The 24818-nt window shown below is 50.6% G+C and overlaps 1 protein-coding gene across 1 annotated transcript; it reads right to left on the bottom strand.

Moving 5' to 3' along the window:
- Positions 1–1224: 1224 nt before the first annotated feature.
- LOC101337977 (olfactory receptor 6B2) lies at positions 1225–23303 on the bottom strand. The gene is given in 6 exon segments (XM_073807880.1): positions 1225–2103; positions 2106–2237; positions 2240–2737; positions 3559–3610; positions 22433–22576; positions 23217–23303. Coding segments are annotated over 6 exon segments (1143 nt in total). The 3' UTR covers positions 1225–1873.
- Between the last annotated feature and the right edge of the window lie 1515 nt (positions 23304–24818).

Genomic DNA, 24818 nt, shown 5'->3' with positions numbered 1-24818 from the left:
CCAACCCCCATTGGGAAGGACTAAGAATAACCAAGGCGACCTTGAAGAAAAAGAACGAGGACAGAGGATTTACTGCCAGGTATCAAGATATATGAGGAAGCTGTAGTAATTACAACAGCATGGTATTAGTGCAGGAATAGACAAACAGACCAATGGGACAGAATGAGGAGTACAAAAAGAGATAAGGGTAGATAGATAGATAGATAGGTATTTGGTTTATGAAAAGAGTGAGGTTGCGGAGGGGAAAGCATGGTCTTTTCAATAAATAGTGGGTTCTTGTCAATTTCATATCCCTATAGAAAAGAATTAATGTTGACCCATATCTCATACCATAAATAAAAATCAGTTTTGGATGGACTGAATCTAAACATGAAAGGTAAGACAACAAAGCTTCTGGAATTAAACAGGAGAATATCTTCATGATCTTGGAGGCAAACAGATGGAAAATAAAGGGCTAACTATAAACGGGGAAAATGAACAAATTGGACATCAAAATAAAAACCTTCTCTTCATCAAAAGACACCATTAAGAGAATGAAAGGCAAGCCCAGACACTAGGGCAGTTTTGCAGTAAATATAACCAACAGAGGGCATGGACCCAGAATATGTAAGAACTCCTGCATGTTAAAAAGAAAAAGTGACTCAATATAAAAATAGGCAAAAGACCTGATTGCAAGAGCCCTCCAGAAAGGGCACATCCGGAAGGACATTAAACCACTAAACTTACAGAAGTGCCCAGCAGCCTTGGTCATTGGAAATGCGAGTTAAGGTTGCAGAGAGAACTTCTTCTGCAACCCCAGAAGAAAGGCAAATAGAGAAGGCTTAGCGTGCCAAGTGTCGGTAAGGATATGCAGCTACTGGAATTCTCACGCACCCACTTGGGGAAACAGTCTTGCTGTTTCTATGAAGCCTGATCATACGTGAATCTTTTGTTGCAGGAACTGTAGGCGTAAGCCTTTATGTACGTAGGTCTGGCCTAGCACACGGCTCACAAAACTGTATGTACATTCATGAAAAGACACAAATCAGTTATTTATAGCGGCGCTATCCGTAATAGGCAGTACCCATAATTCTATCCCCAACAGTAAAATGCATAAACGTGTTGTGATGTATTTGTACTGTGGGACATTACACATTAGGTGCATGTATTATTGCTACATGCAGAAACGTTGAGGATTCACTCAAACATCATAATGAACGCAAGAAGTCAAATGTAAAATCATCCTTCATGGTTTTATTCATAAAAACGTCAAAAAGTAGTATCTGGTGCTAGAAGTCTGGATAGTGGAAATCTTGGGGACGGGCCGTGAGGGTAGCTTCTGACTCTTGATCTGGGTGCTGGTGACATAAGTGTGGTTCTTTTGTGAAACCAAATCCGGATGAAGACTTATTATTTATTCACAGTCCTGTGGGTTTGCTAAATTTCATTTTAAAATTTACTTTAAAAAACCTAAGGTGGGGGCTTCCCTGGTGGTGCAGTGGTTGAGAGTCCGCCTGCTGATGCAGGGGACACGGGCTCGTGCCCTGGTCCGGGAAGATCCCACATGCCGCAGAGCGGCTGGGCCCGTGAGCCATGGCCGCTGAGCCTGCGCGTCTGGAGCCTGTGCTCTGCAAGTGGCCACGTACCACACACACAAAAAAAAAAACCTAAGGTGGGAATTCCCTAGTGGTCCAGTGGTTAGGACTCTGCACTTTCACTGCTGAGGGTGCGGGTTCGATTCCTGGTGGGGGAACTAACATCCTGCAAGCTGCGTGGCACAGCCAGAAATAAACTAATTAATTACATAAATTGTCACTATTAAAGAAAGTAAAGTGTCCTATAAGGTGTTGTTTTTATTATCACCACAGATTAGACTACAGGACATTTAACTGTGCTACTGTGAAAGTTGACCTAAGTCCAGAGCCTTTTTCAGAGCATCCTTGAATTCTTTGTTCCTCAGACAGTAGATCAAGGGGTTGATGACTGGGGTGAGGACAGTGTAAACAGCAGAGATGAGCTTGTTGGAGCTCCGGGAATCCATGGCCTGGGGCCAGACGTACATGAATATCAAGGCCATGTAGAAGGTGGTGACCGTGTGGGAGGCGCGGGTGGAGAAGGCTCGCCGACGGCTGTGGCCGAGGGGACGCGCGGGACGGCCAGGGTGATGTGTCCATAGGAAAGCATGGTGGCCACGAGCGGGAACACCAGGATGCTGAAGGTCAGGACGAAGCCGACCAGCTCGGTGGTCGAGAAGTCGTGCAGGCCAGCTTGGGGATGGGGGAGATGTCACAGAAGATGTGCTTCAGGACATTGGAGCCACAGAACGTGGTGCTGGAGCTGGAGTAGACCTTGATCACAGAGATGATGAAGCCACTCACGAAGGCGAAGGCCACCAGCTGGACGCACAGCCCCATGGTCATGATGGCTTGGTAGCCGTCGCAGGCCATGGAGGCCAGGAGCACACGCCCGGTGCACACCAGGAAGCTGAAGACGCAGAGCTGAGTCATGCAGCCAACGAAGGAGATGCGTCCCCGCTGCATGAGGAAGCCGTCCAGCATCTTAGGGATGGTGTCAGACACGTACCAGATCTCCAGGGACGACAGGATGCCCGGAAAGTAGTGCATGGGCCTGTGGAGGGAGGAGCTGCCCCAGATGGTGAGGATGACGGCCAGGTTCTCCACCAGCACGAAGAGGGAGGCAGCCGGGGCCGTGAGGAAGCCCACCAGCACGAAGGCGCCGACCTCGGTCACGTTCTCCCCTCATCCTTCCGTGTGGGGAGCCCAGGGCTGCAAACCAGCTTCGTGCCAGATGAGGGCCGAGGACAGCTGGGGAAGAAAGCACAGCTCGGCCTGGGGGTGAATTTTGGCCCAAGGAGGGGACAGCTGGCTCCTGGAGCAGCAGGGGAGCAGAAAGTGTCTCCAAGTTAAGCTTTTACCACTGAACATGGCAGCTCTAGGTCTCCTGGTGACCCCTGGGGCTCCAGAACACGCTGCCCTTTTTCTCCCCCAGGCAATCTTGAAAGCATCTAATTGCTCCTATAACCCAGACTTTCCCAAGGAATCTAACAACAATAGGGATGCACAGCCCTTCGCCACAGGGTCATCTACACTAGTAGGTGCTTGGCCTTTCACCTGGTTTCAGAGATGACTGTACAAGAGGAAGGGACACCAGGAGGGCTCATGGGATGCTGGGGTGTGTGGCAGCCAGCTTAACCAGACCCCAGACCCATGCGGTCCCTCCACAGGGCTGGGGGTCTGCAGGAGCAGAAGCAGCCTCCCAGGCCAAGAGGGGAGAGTGGTCACGTGTCTGTCTTTGCACCATGTCAAGGCCCCCTTAAAATATGGTAAAGGAAGAAAAAGATAAAACCCCATAACATCAAAAAGATCTGGAGGGAGTACAGCAAGGGGAGGTGTCAACACGATCCTGGAGGAGAGAAAACAGAAGGCAGAGGGTGGCTGGGCGGCAGAGGGGAGGAGTCCAGAACATTCTCGAGGGACCTGTCGCTGAGGGAGAGGCCACCTGTCCAGCACGTGACGGGGTGATGGGGGAGTGAAGGGGGCATGAAAACAGGGCTCCTACATGCAGTGTTTCCAGAGCAGTCCGGTGGCCGCGCCGGCACGCTCTCTCCATCCTGCAGGTGGGTCCCCCAGAGCCAGCCTCAATGCCATAAAGGCGCACCCAGCCCTTATCAAGTGTCAGGTGTGTCCACATAAACCCCCCCTGTAACCCTCACCACGGCCCTGGGAGAACAAGGCTCACATTCTTCAGATGAAAATCTGAGGCTCACAGTGGAAAGTGCAACGACTTACCCAAGGTCGTGGCAGTACCAGTGCACACCGGGTCCTCAAACACCAAGGCTGGGGCTCTTCCCGAGGGATGGCAACAAGAGAAAAAAGTGAACCCATATGGGTGTGGGCTAGAAATTTGGAATTGTTAAGATGGACAGTTAGAGTTTCTGGTTGCCCCCTGACACTATTCTAACAGGCTATAAAATGAAAGTTCACAAAATAAACAGTATTGGCCAGAAGAAAAGGCAAAGATTTACGCAGCGGTTCTTTTTTTTTTTTTTTTTTGCGGTACGCGGGCCTCTCACTGCTGTGGCCTCTCCCCTTGCGGAGCACAGGCTCCGGACGCGCAGGCTCAGCGGCCATGGCTCACGGGCCCAGCCGCTCCGCGGCATGTGGGATCCTCCCGGACCGGGGCACGAACCCGCGTCCCCTGCATCGGCAGGCGGACTCCCAACCACTGCGCCACCAGGGAAGCCCAGTGGTTCTTTTTATAGCTTCATTTTACAGATGAGGAAAATGACACACCAAGAGCCTAGGCGATTCCTAAAGGCAGTCGGTCATGCAATGGTCAGTGTTAGAGCCTCAAAGTCACCACTTTCCGAGAACACTGACAAGTGAAGACAGAAACCTCAACATCACGACAATATAAACACAAGAATTGTTCGGGTTGCTTCAGAGAAAGCCAGTGGCCTCAGATGCTTCAGCAGCACGAATCTTCCCTTTATACCAGGAGCAGAGCTTCCTCATGTTTTGTAAACTGTCACAGGGCATGGGAATTTCTTCCCAATTCATTTCACAAAGTGGCAAATTCCTTTGCACAAAAGGAGAACTCTATGCCAATTTTCTTTTTTTTTTTTTTACTATAGTTACAAAAATCAGATAAAAAGCCAGCAAGTAGCACCCAGCAGCACATGAGGAGGGCACACGCTGCAGACAAGCCAGCGTGCCGCCGCTCGGAGTGCAGGGAGGCTGCCAGGCTGGCAAAGTGACCAAAATGATCACACGGGAGCCCAGCTGCTGTGGAAAGGCTTAGATTAAAAACCATTCCAAACTTGTTATACATTTGTCATCCCCAAATAAGGGGTTTATTTTCATATATAAATAATCTCTGACTCAACATAGAAAACAAACTTACGGTTACAAATGCGGAAAGGGGGGTGATAAATTAGGAGTTTGGGATTAACAGATACACACTACTATATATAAAATAGGCAAACAACAAGGACTTACTGTACAGCACAGGGAACTCTACTCAATATCTTGTAATAACCTCTAATGGAAAAGAATGAAAAAGAATAGATATATATACACATTATATATATTTATCTGAATCACTTTGCTGTACACCTGAAACTAACACAACATTGTAAATCAACTAGACTCCAATAAAAATTTAGAACCAAAAAAATCTCAGTACCATTTGTTGTAGATTCTTTTAGCAATGGCTTCTGATAAATCATGACATCAGGTAAAAAAATAATAATAATCTCTTAACCAACAGCCTGTAACATCCCTGTGGTTGACACCAGCATCACTCCCGTCCCACTGAGATCAGGATGAAGATGAATCTTCTTCTTAACCACCACTACACAACAACACTGCCCTCTGCTACCTACTACAAAAAGGAGAAAGTAGACAAAATTATCATTATTTCCAGATAACATGGGTTTTATTTATTTTTTTAACATCTTTATTGGAGTATAACTGCTTTACAATGGTGTGTTAGTTTCTCCTGTATAACGAAGGGAATCAGCTATACATATACATATATCCCCATATCCCCTCCCTCTTGCGTCTCCCTCCCAGCCTCCCCATCCAATAACATGGCTTTTAACTTAGAAAATCCAGAACCTTATTATAATTAAGGGATTTCAAAACCGATATTATAACTGTCTTCCTATATCCAGCAATTAATAACAAAGACGTTCCTTGATGAGAAAAATATATTGTAAAGCTATCAATATTTCCAAATGGATTTTAAAATTTAATTCGATTATAGTTGAAATCTCACCAAATTTTATTTTTCTTAAAACAGAATGAAGGGCTTCCCTGGTGGCACAGTGGATAAGAATCCGCCTGCCAATGCAGGGGACACGGGTTTGAGCCCTGGTCCGGGAAGATCCCACATGCCGCAGAGCAACTAAGCCTGTGCACCACAACTACTGAGCCTGCGCTCTAGACCCAGCAAGCTACAACTACTGAGCCCGCGTGCCACAACTACTGAGCCCGTGCGCCTGGAGCCCGTGCTCTGCAACAAGAGAAGCCACCGCAATGAGAAGCCCGCGCACCACAACAGAGTAGCTCCCGCTCACCGCAACTAGAGAAAGCCGTGCACAGCAAGAAGACCCAACACAGCCAAAAATAAAAACAAATAAATTAATTTAAAAGAACAGAATGAAATAATTCTTAAAATCATCTGCAAGTATGAACAGACGGGAATAGCAAATAAAATTCATGAAAAAGAAAGGAGAGGATTAATGAAGTGGACTGGCTATTTTGGAGATAAGAAAATACAATAAAATGGAACTAATAGTTTAATAAAATAAATGTTAAAAATAACGAGTACTGCCATTTAGTCAATGGGCCAGTGTGGAAACAGTGCAGAAGTCCTAAATCAGAGCTCATGGGATATAATTAGTGAGGAAAGCGTGGATTGCTTAATAAGTGATGCCAAGGTCGTAGGTTAAATATTTGTTAAAAAACGAAATGACTCTTTTCTCTGTATGTTACATCAGAAAGCAAACTTCCGCTGGATAAAGCATCAGTACTTGCAGCCCAGCAGTCCCAGCCTCCTTGTCCACGGACATCAGTGGAGCAGAGAGCATGGCCGGCAAGTGTGGAGGCATAATCGACTCGCCAGGGGCCTGCCTGCTCCTTGGTTTCCTTTGGGCTTTGGTTGTTAGAGAATAAGTGAAAGATTTAGATGAGCAACATTTTAAGAATACCTGGGGGGCAGGTTTCATGGCGGGGCAGAGGGAGAATTTAAATGAAGCCTGAGCAACGCTGCAGGTCCCTCCCAGACACCATTGAGTTATTACGACCCTTTTTATCCTACACGTTTTATAACAGAAAACTCTTTACACCCCTCACTTTTTTTTTTTTTTTTTTATACAGTACGCGGGCCTCTCACCGCTGTGGCCTCTCCCGTTGCAGAGCACAGGCTCCGGACGCGCAGGCCCAGTGGCCGTGGCTCACAGGCCCAGCCGCTCCGCGGCATGTGGGATCTTCCCGGACCAGGGCACGAACCCACGTCCCCTGCATCGGCAGGCGGACTCTCAACCACTACGCCACCAGGGAAGCCCTACACCCTCACTTTGATCATCGTTTTGGAAAATCAGCACATTCCACACAGAAGCACAGATTTCTTGCTTCTCCTGAACAGTTGGAAGGGCTGGGGCAGCTTCCATGTCCCCGTGCACCCGGAAGGGCTGGACCCTTGGGCAGGGCGAGAATGGCCCTCTCAGCGGGCAGCACCTGCAGCTCCTTTGTGGTCTGGCTCCAGCTGTGGGGTGCGGGGCTCCTGCCTCAGAGCCGAGCCACCCCTGCAGCTCTGCTCACGCCCCGCAACCAGTCTCCTTGGGCACATGCTTCCCGCCCTCTCTCCTCCGGGCTCTCCTGTTTGCCCCTGTCTCCGCTGAGTCCCCAGACGTCCCCCCGACTTGGCATCTCTGTCACGCCTGGACCCCTCTCATCCATCAATGCTCACGGGCAGCCATGGTCTGGGTTCCTGCCCCCTCGGCCCGCAGCCACCTGGCTTCTGTCCCCACGCGCCGCGGACCGGTGGCCCCCCAGATGCCAGTAACCAGCCCTTCCCTAATTTCTGGGGGATGTTTCATTCCGTCTCCACTCGCCTCGCCTCCGCATTTGGTGCTGTGGCCCCAGCCTTCTGCTCTCACTGTCCACACTCAGCAAAGCCACCCACCTCCAGTCTCCACCAGATGACGCCCGCACCGCCCTGTCTGTCTGCAGATCCCACCCGTGCGTCCAGCCGATGACAGGAGGCCTCCACGGGCCCTGGAGTCCACGCCCTCCTCGTGTTCATCTCGGACCAGGGCACCACCATCTACCCCGCTGCCCGGGCGGACACCAAGCTTCGGCTCTCCTTACCCCCGTGGCTAAGACAAGGCCGGTCCCACCCCTCCCACAGCCTCACGTCTCTCCAGCAGGCTCCCTTGCCGCCACCCTCGTGGGCTTCCTCCAGCCACCGCGAATTCGGGCTCCATCACCGCACCGGAATGATCGTAACCAAAACTCTGACTGGTCTTTCTCCACAGTCCCTGACTCCATCTGGTCCACCCTGCGCGGGGCAGAGAACTGCACGCAGATCCCTCTCCCAGCCGCATCCGTCCAAACGCCGCTCTCCTGAGCAAAGCCCTCTGCTGCCCCCTCGCTCCTGTCTGTCCCCGTCCTGCCCGAGGAATCACGTTCAGTCCCTGAGAGCCCCTTGCTGACCTCAGGTAGCCCTGCCGCCCCGTCACCAGCGGAACTTGGGCGTCCGTCAGGTCTCAGCTGTGATCTCCTCCCGAGGGCTCCCTGGGCTCCCAGCGCTGCTATGAGATGCCCCCAAAGGGAGAGCTCAGGATTTGGGTGCAGAAGGGAGGTGCACACTTGTGAGAGAAAGGAGGAGGAAGACCTTGTTTTGGGACGTGTTGGATCTGAGGGACCACCATGTAGAGACCCAGTGAGTAGGGTCGCAATGTTCAGACCTCACGGAGAAAGCAGGGGAGGGGCCCCTACTTATCCATCCATCTGATACTGAGCGCCCACTATTGGGAAGTGATGGTTTCAAGGTACTTGGGGTCGATGGGGAGAGAAAACAGTCGGAAACTTCTGCCTCCATGAAATGTAAGTTCTAGGGAGGGCAGGGAAGCAGACAGGACAGTAAACACCACTCATAACACGCAGATAAGCTGCTTAGGATGTACGGAGGTGGAGAGTGAGACCGGAAGGCGGGTCCGGGTTAGGGTCGTGGGGAGCAAGTGTCAGTGAGAAGGCGACACCGACCCAGGGGCAAAGTCCCCACGGGGTGAGGACTGGCCAGGGGGCTACGGGGGGCGGGGGGGACACCAGGGCACCTCTGGGTGCGTGGAGGGCGGCAAGGACACAGCCTGGCTGGAGCAGAGTGACACAGAGCAGTGGTTGGGGGCTCTGTCACCAAGGAAGGGGGGACGTCAGCAGAACCTCGTGGGCCATGGGGAAGCCACTGGCTTTCACGCTGAGATGTGCAGCAGCCCTTAGTCTGCTGGGCCGGAGCAGAGTGTTTCAAGGAAGTGACTCTTAGGTTCCTCTGCATTTCTTGTTGCTCTCAAAGTTCCCAGTTATGAGGGAAACGTGTGGTCATTTCCAGCCTCATCAGAGAGGGGATCAGTGGAAGTTTACATGAGGGCCAGACACAGTGGGATTGAGGGAGACAGTGGAAGGGGGCCGGAGCCGGGTGAGCAGAGGGGAGGATGCGGGGGCCAGAGGGGAGGAGGCAGGGCAGGAGGGGAGGATGCGGGGGCCGGAGGGGAGGATGCAGGGCAGGAGGGGAGGATATGGGGGCCAGAGGGTAGAATGCGGGGCAGGAGGGGAGGATGCGGGGCCGGAGGGGAGGAGGCGGGTGAGCAGAGGGGAGGATGCAGGGCAGGAGGGGAGGATGTGGGGGCCGGAGAGGAGGATGCAGGGCAGGAGGGGAGGATGCGGGGCCGGAGGGGAGGAGGCGGGGGCTGGAGGGGAGGATGCGGGGCCGGAGGGGCGGCGGTGGGGGTAGCTCTCCCCCAAATCGGGGGTCCCTTGCACTGAGACTCAGGGCACCCCGACAAGGGACGTGAGCAAAGTGGAGACAGCACCAGCCTGCACCCCCCTCTCCCACCAACACCCGCTCTGGCTTTGCAGCAAACGGCGAATAGACACAAAGAGTGTTCCTGTCTGGAAACGTCCCTCCATGTCCCGTTTCAGCAGACTCCTTGTGAGGACAGGAGGGAACGGGAGGGGGCCCGGGCAGGCAGGCATGTGTTGGGGAGAGAGATGGAGAGCATCCTGTAAGTAGCTTGGGGTGGCGGGCAGGGACAAGCAGACCTTCGGCAGGGGTTCCCGCATGTTCCTAGAGTGGGAGGAGTCTCCTGGGGGGAGGACGAAGTGGGCGGTGGCAAGAGTGCCCCTCGGTGGAGAACTTCAGAGCTCAGGGGGGAGGATGCTGGAGATGCGGGTGCAGTGGGGTGAAGCACGTGGGGAGGAAGCCCCCACCTTGTGAGATCAGGGACCTCTCAACCCCGGCCCCGCCCCAAACACTTCCCTCCGAGGGACGAGGTCCAGAGGCAGCCAGACCGGCCACTTCACCGAGGGGCAGGACCCCACGGAAACCTACCTGGAGAGCCGCGGGTGTCCCTGGCCTCCCCGAGCCCACCGCAGGCCGGGCGTCGCTCCTCTCTGCCCACTGGGCCCGGAGCGGGCGGCCCCCAGCGTGGCCTGGCCTGTCCTGAAGCAGCCGGCCTGGCTCTGACATCTGCCTGTTCAAAGGCGGCGCCGGAAGAACGGCTGTTGGCCATTTCCCCATCGCGCACAGATGCGGGGCTCCAGGGTCCACTCACCCCTCCACGGAGATGTGACTGCCCACATCACCAACTAGCGCGGAATCTCCCCTCCCGTCCCGGGCCTCCGGTCCTGCTCGTGACGTCTGCTGGGGGCACAGCCCCGCTGGGCTTCGCTGCTGACACTCCCTGTGCCCTGTCCAGGTGTCCTGGCCCCTGACCGCGCTTCCTCGCCAATCCACTCAGTCTCCAGCCACACAGCACTGTCCTTACCAAGACCTACGCTACCCCTTCCTTTGGAGCCGGGGAGGGGTATGAGTCTGGCTTGGGGGCAGGGGCGCTGCAGGTGCCATGGCCGCGGCGTGGTCCGGGGCGACGGACTCGGTGGGGACCCTGCCCTACCTCAGGGTTCATGGATGTTATTACTCACAAAGGGGCAGGGAAATTTGAGTTTCTGGCATAAGAACCTTTCCCCCATCTATGTAATCAACACACACACACCATTGTGTTAGTCTCAGCCTAAACAGGCCCGTCTTGCAAACGTTTCCAGAAGATGGTTTTGTGTTGGCTGGAGAACAGGAGTGACCTAGAGACCTGTGCTTGCCCAGTGAGTCTGGGGCTGCCCTTGATGGAGAATCACCGAGCTTGGACATGGGGAGGAGCATGCAGAGGGAGGTTGTCATGCTTGTAAAGAAATACCCCAACTTGCCAGTGACTTTCCTGCTCTCGGGAAAGCCAATGGAATGAAAAAAGGACGGCCGATTACAAAATGGGCGGACAGACGCTTCATCAAAGAGGATAAAAGGACGGCCAAAAGCACAGGAGAAAGTGTGCACCTCCATTAGCCACAACCTCACCGCTGGCCAGGATGCAGGGAGACTGGAACTCCCGGACACTGCTGGTGCGGCTGCAACTCTGGTCGTACCGCCACCCTGGGAAACAGCTCAGCAGTTTCTTATAAAGCTAAGTATATTTGCACAAAAACCTATGCACGAATGTTTACAGCAGCTCTTTTCATAACCGTTAAAAGCTGGAAATAACTCGGATGTCCTTTAATAAGCAAACTGTACTACGTCCACGCAATAGAAGCTAACCAACTAATGAAGAGTGTGGATCGAGCTCACATTTTTATGTTCTTGTCCACTTGGATGATGTCTTCTTACATCAGCATGCATTTCCCTATAGCTGCAGGTAAAGTTGGGCCCCTGCTCATACACTTAGCGTCCAGCTGGCTCTCTTTCTTCAGAAACAACTACTTAAGTCTTTTTTTTTAATTTATTTATCTATTATTTTATTTTATTTTTGGCTGCATCAAGTCTTCATTGCTGCACACGGGCTTTCTGTAGTTGCGGTGAGCAGGGGCCACTCTTCCGTGTGGTGCGCGGGCTTCTCATTGCAGTGGCTTCTCTTGTTGCAGAGCATGGGCTCTAGGTACGCAGGCTTCAGTAGTTGTGGCACATGGGCTCAGTAGTTGTGGCTTGCGGGCTCTAGAGTGCAGGCTCAGTAGCTGTGGCACACAGGCTTAGTTGCTCCGCGGCATGTGGGATCCTCCCAGACCAGGGCTCGAACCCGTGTCCCCTGCATTGGCAGGCAGACTCTCAACCACTGCGCCACCAGGGAAGCCCCTACTTAAGTCTTTTACTTGTTTTTTTTTAAAATTTTTATTGGAATATAGTTGCTTTACAATGTTGTGATAGTTTCAGGTACACAGCAAAGTGAATCAGTTATACATATACATGTAGCCACTCTTTTCTAGATTCTTCTCCCATATAGGTCATTACAGAGTATTGAGTAGAGTTCCCTGTGCTACACAGTAGGTCCTTATTAGTTACCTATTTTATATATAGTAGTGTGTATGTGTCACTGCCAGTCTCCCAGTTCATCCCTCCCCTCCTTCCCCCCATCCTCTTACCCCCTGGTGAAAGACTTAAGTCTTTTACTTGTTTTTAATTGAACTCACTGTATTTCTTTCATTGATTTGAATTCTGTGTTTATAACTTCAGGTGTTTTTGGTAATTTATTTGTATTACAAGTATATTCTCCACTCTGTATATTGGTATATTCTCCATTCTTCATCCTCTCACTAATTTCTTCTGATGAACAGAAGTCCTGGGCACCAGTCTGTCTGGGGGCCCATCCCTTCCCTACTGAGTCCATGGGACTTGGGGCAAGACCACCTGTTCCTAACTCCTGGGAGAGTATTAACTAGTCTAAGCCTGTTTACTAAGCGTGGTTGTTACACCCATTTGCCCTCAACAGATGCACAAGAACCCAGAATTCAGAAAACCAGCTCACAGTGTTGCCTTGGAGAGAGTTCAGCTTCAGGTAGACGTGTGACCTAAGTTGGTCCATGGTGCTGATAGAGGGAAGTTACTCCTTATTAATGGAGAGATGCCTTCTCCCTTATCAGTCTCGCTCGTTCACGTTTTCTTTTAGGTTGGCACTGTCCAAGAAATGTTTGTTCTCTCAAAGTCACAGGGGGTCTCCCGTGTCCAATTTGGGAGGCTATCTGGACTTCCCTCCTTGCAGATGACATTTATGCATTCCTTTGCCCTCAGGTATTATCTTTCTTTCTCTCCATTTGTCATCGATTTTAGTCCAAACTTTTCCACCTTTGCAAGGGACATTAGTTTCAGCCCCTGTGCTACTCCAGAATCCTGGCAGCAATGCCAGTCCAGCAAGGGCCTCCCCCTCAGCCAGCTCCCCCAACATGGGGGGGCACCCAAGGGCAGAGTCCATGGGCCTCCTCAACCAGCGACCACACCACTGCATTCCCCGCCTGCTCCAATGCTTCCAGAGACAATGGGGCACAATTCACCCCATCTCCCTCGGAAATTCTGGCCTAAAGGTTTAAAGCACCCTTATAGGTTCTTGCTGAGGGGCCTTCCCTGCTTCCAGTACCTGCAGTGGCAGCCCTGGTCCCAGGACCACTGCACAGGAAAAGGAAAGTTGAGAACTGCATCTCCCCTCCCCCTCCCCCAGCAAAGGAGGGGGCTACTGAGTAGGGACCCTCTCCTGGCCTCCCTCATGCTGAGAGGGAGCCAGTGCTACGTACCCTTTAAACAAGTGTTTCGACGACCCGTTCCAACTCCCCATCAAACCACTACTCTGAGGATGAAATGCTACATGATGTATCCACCGGATACGGTGTCTCTTTGCCCACTGTTGGACACCGTGGGCTGTAAGGCGTGTTCCCTGGTTTGAAGAAATGTAGCTCCGCGGTCCAAATCGGTACAGTATCTTATTTCCAGTCTTTTTACAGTGTTTCAGCATTTTCACCTACCGTCAGGTGTGCAAAGCCTTGTCCGGAGTGTCTCTTCCCATCAGGACCCATTTACAGCCTCCTGGAGTGCCGGGACAGGATGCTTCCCTCCCTGAACCAAGACTCTTACGGTTGGTCAATCAAGCGATGGTCATAGGAAGTTGTCCGCGCGGCAGCAGTACCTGGCCACTCTGCATATGGCCCTAAAGCCAGCCATAGGAGAAGAGGCTCCCAGCGCGTGAATACAAGGAACCGGTCCTCCCACCCCCAGGCAGCGTGTTCCTGAGTGTCCATTTCCGGGTCATCATGGAACTCCCTCCGTATCGCAGTGTTTCTCTGACATCGCCCAAGACATTATGGGTATTTCCGGCTTCAGGACCATTTTACGTCCTCAGTCTCAGGGACACTCGCACTCAATGCCCAACAGCAACTGGTGACTGGCTCTCAGACGGTGTGTACCATCACCGCTGGGTCTGGAGCCGTCCTGGTCCAAAATCCCAGTGTTTGCCACTGGGCGGCACTCACGGGCTTTAGCCATGAGCTCCGGTCTGCAAAGTGTGACTCACGGATTCTTCCAGAGCCATAACTGAGTGGGGTCATCAGGGCCAAGGGCACGGTAGAGCGGCTGCTTTTTGCGACTCAGATATAACCTGCTGTTGTTGAGTCCCCCATTCGAACATGGCCTTCTTTAGGGTGTGGACTGGAGCTAGCCGTATGCGCAAACGTGGCATTTGCATCCTCCAGACAACCCAACCATGCATGGTGTTTCTCCTAAGTTCCAGGGATAGGCAAGGACTGCAGCTTATTTTCAGTTGCCTGTGGGATGTCAAGAGCGGCTTCTCCCAAGAATTTCAGTCTGGTCTGGCCCTTCCGTCTTTGCTGGAAACATGAGCCAGCTTCTGTTAATCACGGGTATCAGCGTCGTACATGTCAGCCTCAGCTTGCCCTTCAGTGTCTGATGTTATTTTGGCGATACTGGTTCTTTCCAAACGACCCTGGCCATCCTACCCAGACACTTTGGTGGGACTCTCTCACTCAGGCTAGTGCCCTCTGGGGGGCTGTTCTCGTCCCTCATCTCTCTGTAATCATTTGCCCTCCCTCGGTGACCTCCAAGATCACTATCTCTGTATGAGGTCGTCCAATCTCCTCCATCCCCATCCGTAATGCACAAATACTAAGTGTGCAGCTCAGTGATTCTCATGAAAATCCCCGTGAAACTACCATCCATGTCAAGACTGAAAACACTTTCAGAACCGAAGAAGGCCCGCCTTTTTGTGTTCCTTTCCAATGAATACCTTGCTCCGAGGGTGACGACTCTTCTGATCTCTAATAGCATAAACTGCTTTTGTCTGCTTTTGAACATTATAAAAATGGAATCACATAATGTACACTCTTTTGTCTGGCTTATTGGTCTCACCGCAGTGCCCGTGGAAGTCATCCACGCTGCTGCACGCAGCAGGGCTTCATTCTTTCCCACTGCTGCCTAGTACCCTATCACATAGATATACAGAACTTATTTATCCTCTCTACTGTTCATAGCCATTCGAGTTGTTTCACCTTGGGAGCTGTCATAACTCAAGCTGCTATGAGCAATCTTTTGTATATCTTTTGATGGTTGTAAGTACTGATTTACATTGCAAATATACCAAGTAAACTAAAATTGCTGGGTCACATGTTTAACTTTAGTAGATAATGCCAGTTAAGACGACTTCATGACTGTTTATACAGAAAATTTCAAAGAATCTATAAAATATCTCTTAGAACAATAAACAAGCTTGGGCTTCCCTGGTGGCGCAGTGGTTGAGAGTCTGCCTGCCGATGCAGGGGACACGGGTTCGTGCCCCGGTCCGGGAAGATCCCACGTGCCGCGGAGCGGCTGGGCCCGTGAGCCATGGCCGCTGAGCCTGCGCGTCCGGAGCCTGTGCTCCGCAACGGGAGAGGCCACGACAGTGAGAGGCCCGCGTACCGCAAAATAAATAAATAAATAAATAAGCTTAGCAAAATTTCAGGATACAAAGTAGGCATACAAAATATTTATATACTAGCAATAATATTTATATATACTAGCAATAAACAATTGGAATTGAAATTTTAAAAGTACCATTTACAATAGCACCAGAGAAATGAAATGCTTCAGTGTGAATCTAACAAAATAAGCACAAGATATATTCGCACAAAATTATAAACACTAATTTTAAAATTAAAGAAAGCCTAAATAAATGGAGAGATCATTTTTGGTCACGAATGGAATATTCTATACTGTTAAGATATCAATTCACCCAAATATGATATATAGATTCAGTCAATGCAAACCCAATCAAAATCCTCACAGATTTTCTTTTTTTGGGTACATATTATGAGCTAATTCTAGAATTTACATGGAAATGCAAAGAAACTAGAATAGCTCTGTTATCTATTACCGATTAATAAATTACCCCAAAATTAGAGGCTAAAAAAACCAAAAACAAACAAAACAAAACAACAAAACATTTATCATCTTACAGTTTCTGTGGGTCAGGAATGTGGAAGCAGCTTAGCAGGGTTGTTCTGGCTCAAGGTCTCTCTTGAGGCAGAAATCAAATGTCATTCTGGGCTGTGGTCATCTAAAGGCTCAACTGGGGGAGTATCCACTCCCAAGATCACCCGTGTCCACAGACGAGACTCAAAAGTTCTACTTCCAAGCTCATTAAAAGAAAAGCATCTTTTCGACAGTACTAATGACATTGCAGTTGACTTCCTCCAGAATAAGCAATAAGAGACAGAAACAGAGAGAGAGAGAGAGAGAGAGAGAGAGAGATGGGGAGAAGAAAACCCCAAGGTGGAAGCCAGAGTTGTTTCATAATCTAATCTCAGAAATACATCCCATATTTCTGTGTATTCTATTCATCTGACTCATTTCTATCCCACATGAATAATACACTCCTCATTCCATCCCAGGGTTCCCCAAATCTCATCCCATTACTGCATCAGCTCAAAGTCTAGAATCTTATCATTTATATTAGGCCCAAGTGTGGGTGAGGCTCCTCAGCTGTAGTTGCTTAACTATGGCTCACTGAGTACAGTTTTTCTCCATCTGTAGACTTGTAGAACTAAAGAGAGAAGTTATTTGCATCCCCGCACACCAAGACACAATGGTGGGTCAAGAATAAGATAATGTCTACAGACATTCCTGCACACAAAGGAAGGAAACGGGAAGCACGAAGGTGTCACTGAACCACAGCAGGTTTCAAATCTAGCTGGGAAATTCTGCAAGTTCCTTAATTATGTCTGGACTGCCTGGGAATCATTCTCTCCGGCCCTTCGCTCTGCCCTCTGGGTTCTCAGTTCTGCTATTTGACCCATCTTTCCTTTTACATGAAAGGTGTAAAATGTTTTTAGCTAAATAGCTCTCTCACCCTGACTTCTGCCAATACCCACAGTTCCGGGGACCGGAAGGCCTCTCCGCGTTCTGATTTATCACCGTCCTCCTCACGGCTAGCTGGTGCTGCTTCCGCATACTTAACTCTTTTAAGAACCTGGAAGGTGTCCTGCAAATCTTGGGGCTCCTTGAGGCAACTCCTTCTATCCTTCGGCATCCTGCTGGCAGACAATGTCCTTGTGCCACGCGGAGGCACCATCGTGTGAGTGGAGGGGGGTCGGGGCGCAGCCTTGTTCTGAAAGAGTTTTTATGACTGAGGCACCACTTTAGATCCTTCTAAGATCTTAACGAAGGATTTCATGGTCACACCCTTGGCTTCATTTCTTTCCCCGTTTTCCTAGCAGTGCCCTGGATTTGAGCTTTTCTTAGAGCTCATCTCTTTTTTTTTTTTTTTTTTTTTGCGGTATGCGGGCCCCTCACTGTTGTGGCCTCTCCCGTTGCGGAGCACAGGCTCCGGACGCGCAGGCTCAGCGGCCATGGCTCACGGGCCCAGCCGCTCCGCGGCATGTGGGATCATCCCGGACCGGGGCACGAACCCGTGTCCCCTGCATCGGCAGGCGGACTCTCAGCCACTGCGCCACCAGGGAAGCCCAGAGCTCATCTCTTAATAGAAGCACCATTTGTCATCTGGAGAAAATGAGAATTTTCAAAACCACAGATTCCTGGCTCCTTTTTGTTTAATAGCATTTAATTTAGTTTATCTATATCCTCTTGCGTTTTACCACAAGGATCAAAAAGAAAACAGGTGGCACCTCCAACACTTTGCTTGGAAATCTCCTTAGCAAGACATCTCAATTCAGTAACCGTAATTCCTACTTTCCCCATTAACGCAGGCAATAGCATTAACAAACTTTCTGTCACCACAAAACTGGTGTCCCCTTCTATACAGTTTCCAAGAAAACGCCCCTCACGTTCCTGCAAGCCCTCATCAAAGACCATGGGGCTTCTATAAATAGCTTCCTCAAGGCACCCTAGACTTTCACAAATACCTCATCAAAGCTCAATGCCTGGTCCTGAAGCCACTCCTACATTAGCATTTTGTTACGGAAGCACCCACTTCCAGGCGCCAAAATCTGTTCTAGATATCTATTGATGCACAACAAATTACCCCAAAATTTAGTAGCTTAAAACAAACACATATATTATCTCACAGAGTTACCGAGGGTCTCCCATCTGGGAGCAGCTCAGCCGCAACACTTCGAATTCTAAGTTTTGGCTGCAGCTGCAATCGGCTGAAAGACCCGCTTCCCAGCTCACTCATGTGACTGTGAACAGGTGTCAGGTCCTCACTGGATAACTCACTTCCTTGCCAAGTGGATCGCTCTATATGGTGCCTGAGTGTCCTGACAATAGGAAAGCTGTCTTACCTCAGAGAAAATGATGAGGGAGACAGAGGAGAGAGAGATAAAGAAAGAGATCAAATGAGAAACCACAGTCTTTACATAACTAACCTGTTCTTGGAAGAATCACATCATCACTTCTGCCATGTTCTACTCATTAGAAGGAAGTAACAAAGTTCTCGAGGGAAGGGAACTAAACAAAAGCATGAAACCAGGAGGCAGAGATCTTCTGGGGCCATCTTGGAAGTTGCCTACCAGGAGGCAGAGATCTTCTGGGGCCATCTTGGAAGTTGCCTACCGCCCACACAAATCATAGACTGGAAGAAAAAATATATATACACATGTATGTTTTGCATTACATAATGATGCATTACATAATGATAAAGGGGTCAATTCTCTAAGAAGATATAACAAACTTTAACGTGTGTGCACCAAACAACAGAGCATCAAAATGCATGAGGTAAACGTTGCAGAGCTGCCAGGAGAAACAGGTGAATTCACTATCACAGCTGGAGATGCCAACACTCCTCTGTCAGAAATGGGTGAACCTAGCTGGCAGAAAACTAGTAAGGACATAGCTGAAACAACGCTATCATCACTATAACGGACATCTATAGATTACTTCATCAACAACAGAAGACACATTATTCTCAAACTCGCTTGGAACATTCACCAAGATAGATCACCTGCTGGTCTGTAAAACACCTTAACAAATTTAAAATAAAAGAAATCTTACAGTTTCTACCCTCAGCCCACCATGGAATAAACTAGAAATCAGTAACAGAAAGATAGCTGGAAAATTTCAAAATATGTGGATATTAAACAACCTACTCCTAAATAACATATGGGTCAAAGAAGAAATCTCAAGAGCAGTTTAAATATATTTTGAACTAAATGAAAATGAAACACAACTCATCAGAGTTTGTGGAGTACCGTGAAAGCACACATTAGAATACAAGAAAGATCTACAACCAATCATCTAAGGCTACACCTTAGGGAAACAAAGAAGAGAAAATTAAATCCAAAGTAAGCAGGAGGAAAGAAATAATAGAAGAGCAGAAATTAATGAAATTAAAAGCAGAAAAACAAGAGAGGAAAATAATGAAACCAAAAGTTGGCACTTTGAAAATATCAATAACATTGATAAGCCTCTATCCAAGCTAACTAAGAAAAAGACAAAGAGGACAAAAATTACTAATATCAGAAATGACAAGAACAGAACTACAGATACCATGGACATTAAAAGGATAACAAAAGACTACTAAAACAACCCTATGCCAAACAATTTGACAACCTAGATGAAATGAAATGGACTGATTCCTTGACTCAATCTTCCAAAACTCACACAAGAAGAAACTGACAACCTTGTTATGGCTGTCTCTTTTAAAGAAATTAAAATAATAATTGATATCCTTCCAAAACAGAAAGCACCAAACCCAGATGGGTTCACTGGTGAATTCTACCTCACATTCAAGACAGAAACTGTGCCAGGGCGCACCACAAGGAACAGGAGTCCCCATTCGCCACAACTAGAGAAAGCCCGCATGCAGCAACGAAGACCCAACGCAGCCAAAAATAAATTAATTAATTTAAAAAAGAAAACAAATTGTGCCAATTCTCTGTAATTTCTTTCAGAGGATAGAAGCAGAGGGAACAATTCCCAACTCATTCTATGAGGCCAGCGCTTTTCTAATACCAAAACCAGGATGTAAACATTGCATATGAATGGGGGGTGGTGGCAACTTCAGTACCTAACACAAAGAGCTTTTTTTTCATATAAATTTGTTTATTTATTTGCGGTGTGCGTGGGCTTCTCATGGCGGCGGCTTCTCTTGCTGTGGAGCACGGGTTCTAGGCGCGTGGGCTTCAGTAGTTGTGGCTCGCGGGATCTAGAGCGCAGGCTCAGTAGTTGCGGTGCACGGGCTTAGTTGCTCCACGGCATGTGGGATCTTCCCGGACCAGGGCTCGAACCCGTGTCCCCTGCATTGGCAGGTGGATTCTTAACCACTGCGCCACCAGGGAAGTCCCACAAAGAGTTTTAAAGAAGAAAAAATATTAATGATAATACCTACCTTGCAGAGGGGTTGTAAGGATTAAGTGGTAAAATGAGGTAAAGCTCTGAGCAGGGAGCCTCACCCACACTAAAGAAGAGCGAGCCGCAACCCTCGCTCACAGTATGCTCTCCAAAGCCACGTTGCTTTGACTACACTCTTTGGGACTGTTAGCCAGTAATACGCGTAGGTCACGGCTCACACTGAAGTGAAGTTACTGGGGAGGGGTGGGGGGACTTTATCAATTAAGGCGTTAGTTTTTACTCTGGATTTTGGCCCTTCAAGTCAATGTGAAAGGACGTTGCTCTGTCATTTCCCCGATTGTCGAGCATCTTGTCAGATGCTCAGTGGCCATTTGCACGTTTCCACGTATCCATTTTTCATTGCTGTCTTTTGCCCCCATTTGCATTAGGCTGCCCGAGTTTTACTGTTGGTTTGTAGGAGCTCTTTATATATTGTGAATGGGTCCTTTGTGAGCTACGTATACTGCAACACTGCCACAGTTGCAGTTCGACCATTCCTCAATGGCATCTTTGCTGAGCAGAAATTCTTCATCTTTTCTTGAGCTGGGTGTTTCTATTGCCTCCACTTGTGCAGATGGGAAATGCAGAGGTAAGGAAGTTAACGAATTTAGAGGTAGAACCGCGACCCGGGCCTGAGTGTCCGAAGCAGGGCGCTCCACTGCGCTGCTCCAGGGTGAAGCCCGCTCTGTCCCCTCGGAGGGCCAGTCCAGGCAGGTCTTGTCACCTCCAAGAGCCTCAGCTTATCCACGTGCAAACAGAGCACACGACCCTCCCCTCTGGAACATTCTGAGGACTGGATGGACTATAAACGCTGCGCCCGAAGTTGGCTCTCAATGAAAGGCACCTTTGGGGCGTTCTTAGGACCGTCAGCAAGATGCTAAGTAAAGGAAAACTACAGCGAACTGTCCAGATGCTCTTCTCACAGCAGGTTTGGTGGTTTTCCTGTCTCAGCAGCAAAAGTTCCAGCAGGTTCCTTCAACATTTATTTAACTGCGCTGGGCACAGTTGGGGACAGAACTGAGCCTTACAAGTGACAGGATAAATTAAGTCTCAGCAAAATAAATGTTAAAGTTGAAAGTCAAAGGAAAAAAATAAAACACAAACGAAAGCAGCAGCAGCGGCCATGGACTGCCGGCTGGAGCGATCATCTGGGTCCCCATACGGGCCCCTTCCGACAGGAAGCCTCCATCTGCCGACCCCAAGTGCCCTTCAGCGGTACAGAGCTGTCTCTGTGCTGCCAGGACATGGGCCAGTCCTCAGGGGAGCAGAAAACGCTGCGGAGCGGGGCAGGCTCCCGCTGAAGACGGCCCAGCGCGCCTCCCTCCAGGCAAGGCCCACCCGGCCTGCAGGGCTCAGCCAGGCCCTGACAGTCTCTCCAAACTCAGGAATTCAGCCATGAAATCCGTCCCCCCTTTAGCGCTAACGTCCCTGACCTCGAAGGCCAGGCCTGCCTTCTCTGCTTCGGCTGCAAACCGAGGACCAGAGGAAACGGAGCGGGACCCCAGCTTGGGGCGGACGCAGGAGACAGGAAGAGCCGTGTGAGCGCTGTCCTCCGCCCCAGCACCCCTCACTGCGCGGGGGGCCCCCTCGCCACCCTGCTGTCGGCCCACCTGCCCGCCTCTGGGCCCTGCACACACCTGGGCCGCTCTCTCCCTCCCTCTCCTGAGGTTCCCTCTCCCATTTACCTCAAGGAGCGGGGATGGCCCCTGGCTGCCTGCTCTCACACCTGCCCGCACACCTGCCCTCACACCTGCCCACACACCTGCTCTCATACCTGCCCGCACACCTGCCCTCACACCTTTACAGTGTTTTCACAGGCTCTTTGCTTGTTGTCCTTTCCCACAGGGCTGTGAGCTCCATCTTTTGTGAAACTTTCACATACACACGCCTGATCATATATATACACACAAGTATCATCATAACCCGTGGGCTGCGGTGGGTGCACAGGAGGAGGTGTATGTGCACACACACACTCACCCCCAAAACGCACCTCTTTACACACCCGAGAGGCAAGTTCTATACATCAGATGAACAGGTATAAATGTGCCCGGTAACAGCCCACCTCCTGCATCTCAGCTTCCCCATCCACAGGGCCCTGTGGAACCCCCTCCAGGTCAAAGGCCACTCGGTCTAGGGGGTGCAGGGCTCCCCGTGGTGTGATGCACCAATGCTTCTTCAAGCGACGATCGTTCACTCTTTCCATGGTCTGTTGCCAGGAGGGAAAATGCTGGGACCAACCTCCTGTCCTGGTTCCGCCGGGTCTCCAGTCTTCATCATGGCCACGTCCCATGGTCCCCCCACCCCGCATCAGCGTGGGCAGCCTTCCATCACTCAAAGCCCTTGCCCTCCAGTGAGTAAAGCGGCGCCTTGCCGCCTTAATGGACGTTTACCAACTTCTTGTGATTCTGAGCACCTTGAAGTACTTACTGGCCCTTTGAACATGTTCTTCTGCAAACTGACTTTTCAGTAACCTGTGCCCATCATTTTCCAACGCGTCACCTCCTTCGTGCCACTTTGTAAAAGTTCTCTACGTCTGCAAATGTGATCACTTCAGCCCTTTGTGTGGGAGCCAGGTTTCCTGTATTCCTTCCAAATGTGCTGGTTGTCTCCTGGCTTTGTTCGTGGTCTCTGCGGAGAGAGAACGCAGCCCTTGACGAAGGGCCACAGTCCGGCGCCTCTCTGCCTCCCAAACGCTGAGTCACCTGGGGCAAATCACTCGCGCGATGAGAAGACAGTGTTTGTTCAAGGATAGGGACTTAGGGAAGGAAAAAACCCAAGCACAGAGCACAAGGCGTTCCTGTGACTCACGAACGTGAAAACAACACTGCAGCTCATGTTCAAGGCACCTGCTCCACCACACACAGGGCGCTGTCCAGGTGCAACTCGAATTCACTCAGTGACCCCTCTCGTGCCCGCACGGGGAAGGTGTTCATGGTACCCTCACTTCACAGGCTCAGAGGCTGCGGGTGTCCCAAGACCACCCAGGGGGAGTCGAGCTCCAGGGACGCTGTTCACCACAGCTTCGTCTTGAGAGCTCTTCCTCTACCCCCTCCCTCTCCGAATCCCCGTCTCAATCAGAGCTGAGGCCAGGACATTTCTGGGGGCAAAGGAGGGGGCGGTCTTGTTTGGCAGGGCCTGTTTGACCCCGGTGAGGTCTGGCCTGTCCCACCTCCGGGGCCTCTGAATTGAGGGTCTCACACGGCAGCCTCTCTCTGGCCGGGTGTGACCTGAGAACACGTGGCAGCACTTGAGTCCCAGGCTTTCCCTGTGAGTCACGCGTGGGCAGTTCCTGGGGCCTGGAGTTCGGTGCCCCGGCCCTGAAGCCACAAGGCACCGGCGTGGAGCTCCGGGCAGGCGCTCTGCACCCCTCTGGGTCAGGTTTCTCCCCTCCCAGCAGCACCAGGACTCGATTATTACACCGCTGTCTGTTTACATGGATCAGACATGCGCCGAGCACCTGCCACGTGGGGGACACTCTGCTCAGGTGCAGGGACAAAGGGACCAGCTGTCTTCTAGCACAGTCACCCTGCAGGTCAGCTGACTGTCCTGGACATCACTCCACTGTCCCCTCCCCTGGACAACCTCTCTGACTGCAGAGCCCTTGCTGTTTCCACGGAATCACACTCCCTCGTGATGACAGCCATTAAAGCCACTTATGAGCAGTTTATTTTGTGACTTATCAGATAATAATTATTCACACACAACACAGGCACCTAAAAGACCCCTCAGCGCGGCCGTGACCATTCAGTACTGACCCCGGCTTGACGCTGGGGGTGGACGAGTGACATGGAGGCCTCAGGACGCTCGTGGAGAAGCCGCTCGTCCCGTGAGCCTTGTCGGGGAGGAGCGCGGGCGGAGCTGTGCGGGGCACTGGGGGCCTCGCCCTCTGCCCCCTGCTGAGGCCCGGACTCTTGAGACCCAGGCCCCGAGAGCCAGTGGAAAGCGCCCGAAGGCCCACCTCTGGCCTCCTGAGGGACAAAGGAGCTTTTTATTTTAGCATCCTTTTCTCAGCACTTTCTCATCTTGGCTCCAAGCAGAATTCACAGCAGTGAATTTTCTAAAGTCAATAACGTGGCTTCTTAAAAATGTGACTTGTTTGGAAGTGCCCCTAACCCGGCTGCTCAGTGTTCGTCCAAGAATCAGAGGCCTGTCGCCTCTCCCCGGCGGCTTCCCGAGCACCTTTCTACCCAACAAGCGGCCAGTGCAAAGGCTGACCGTGGGATGAACGCTTTCCCTCTACCCGGGAAGAAGGAGAACTCTAAGGGCAGGGGAAGCAGATGGTTTCTTCAAAGGCCATGACTGAAGTCCTCCAACAGCTCAAAGCATCAAAACAGTTCTATTCTCCGGTTACCTCCCCAAACCCAGATTCTCAAAAACCAAAGCGTGTAAAAGCCACGCGCTTGATCACGTGGCTTAGGAAGGGCTCCCTTCATGGAATCCTACCTTCC

The sequence above is a fragment of the Tursiops truncatus genome, chromosome 7 (assembly GCF_011762595.2).
Source record: "Tursiops truncatus isolate mTurTru1 chromosome 7, mTurTru1.mat.Y, whole genome shotgun sequence".
NCBI lineage: Eukaryota > Metazoa > Chordata > Mammalia > Artiodactyla > Delphinidae > Tursiops > Tursiops truncatus.
Note: the sequence above shows the minus strand (reverse complement) of the source record. Positions and strands in the feature narration are given on the sequence as shown.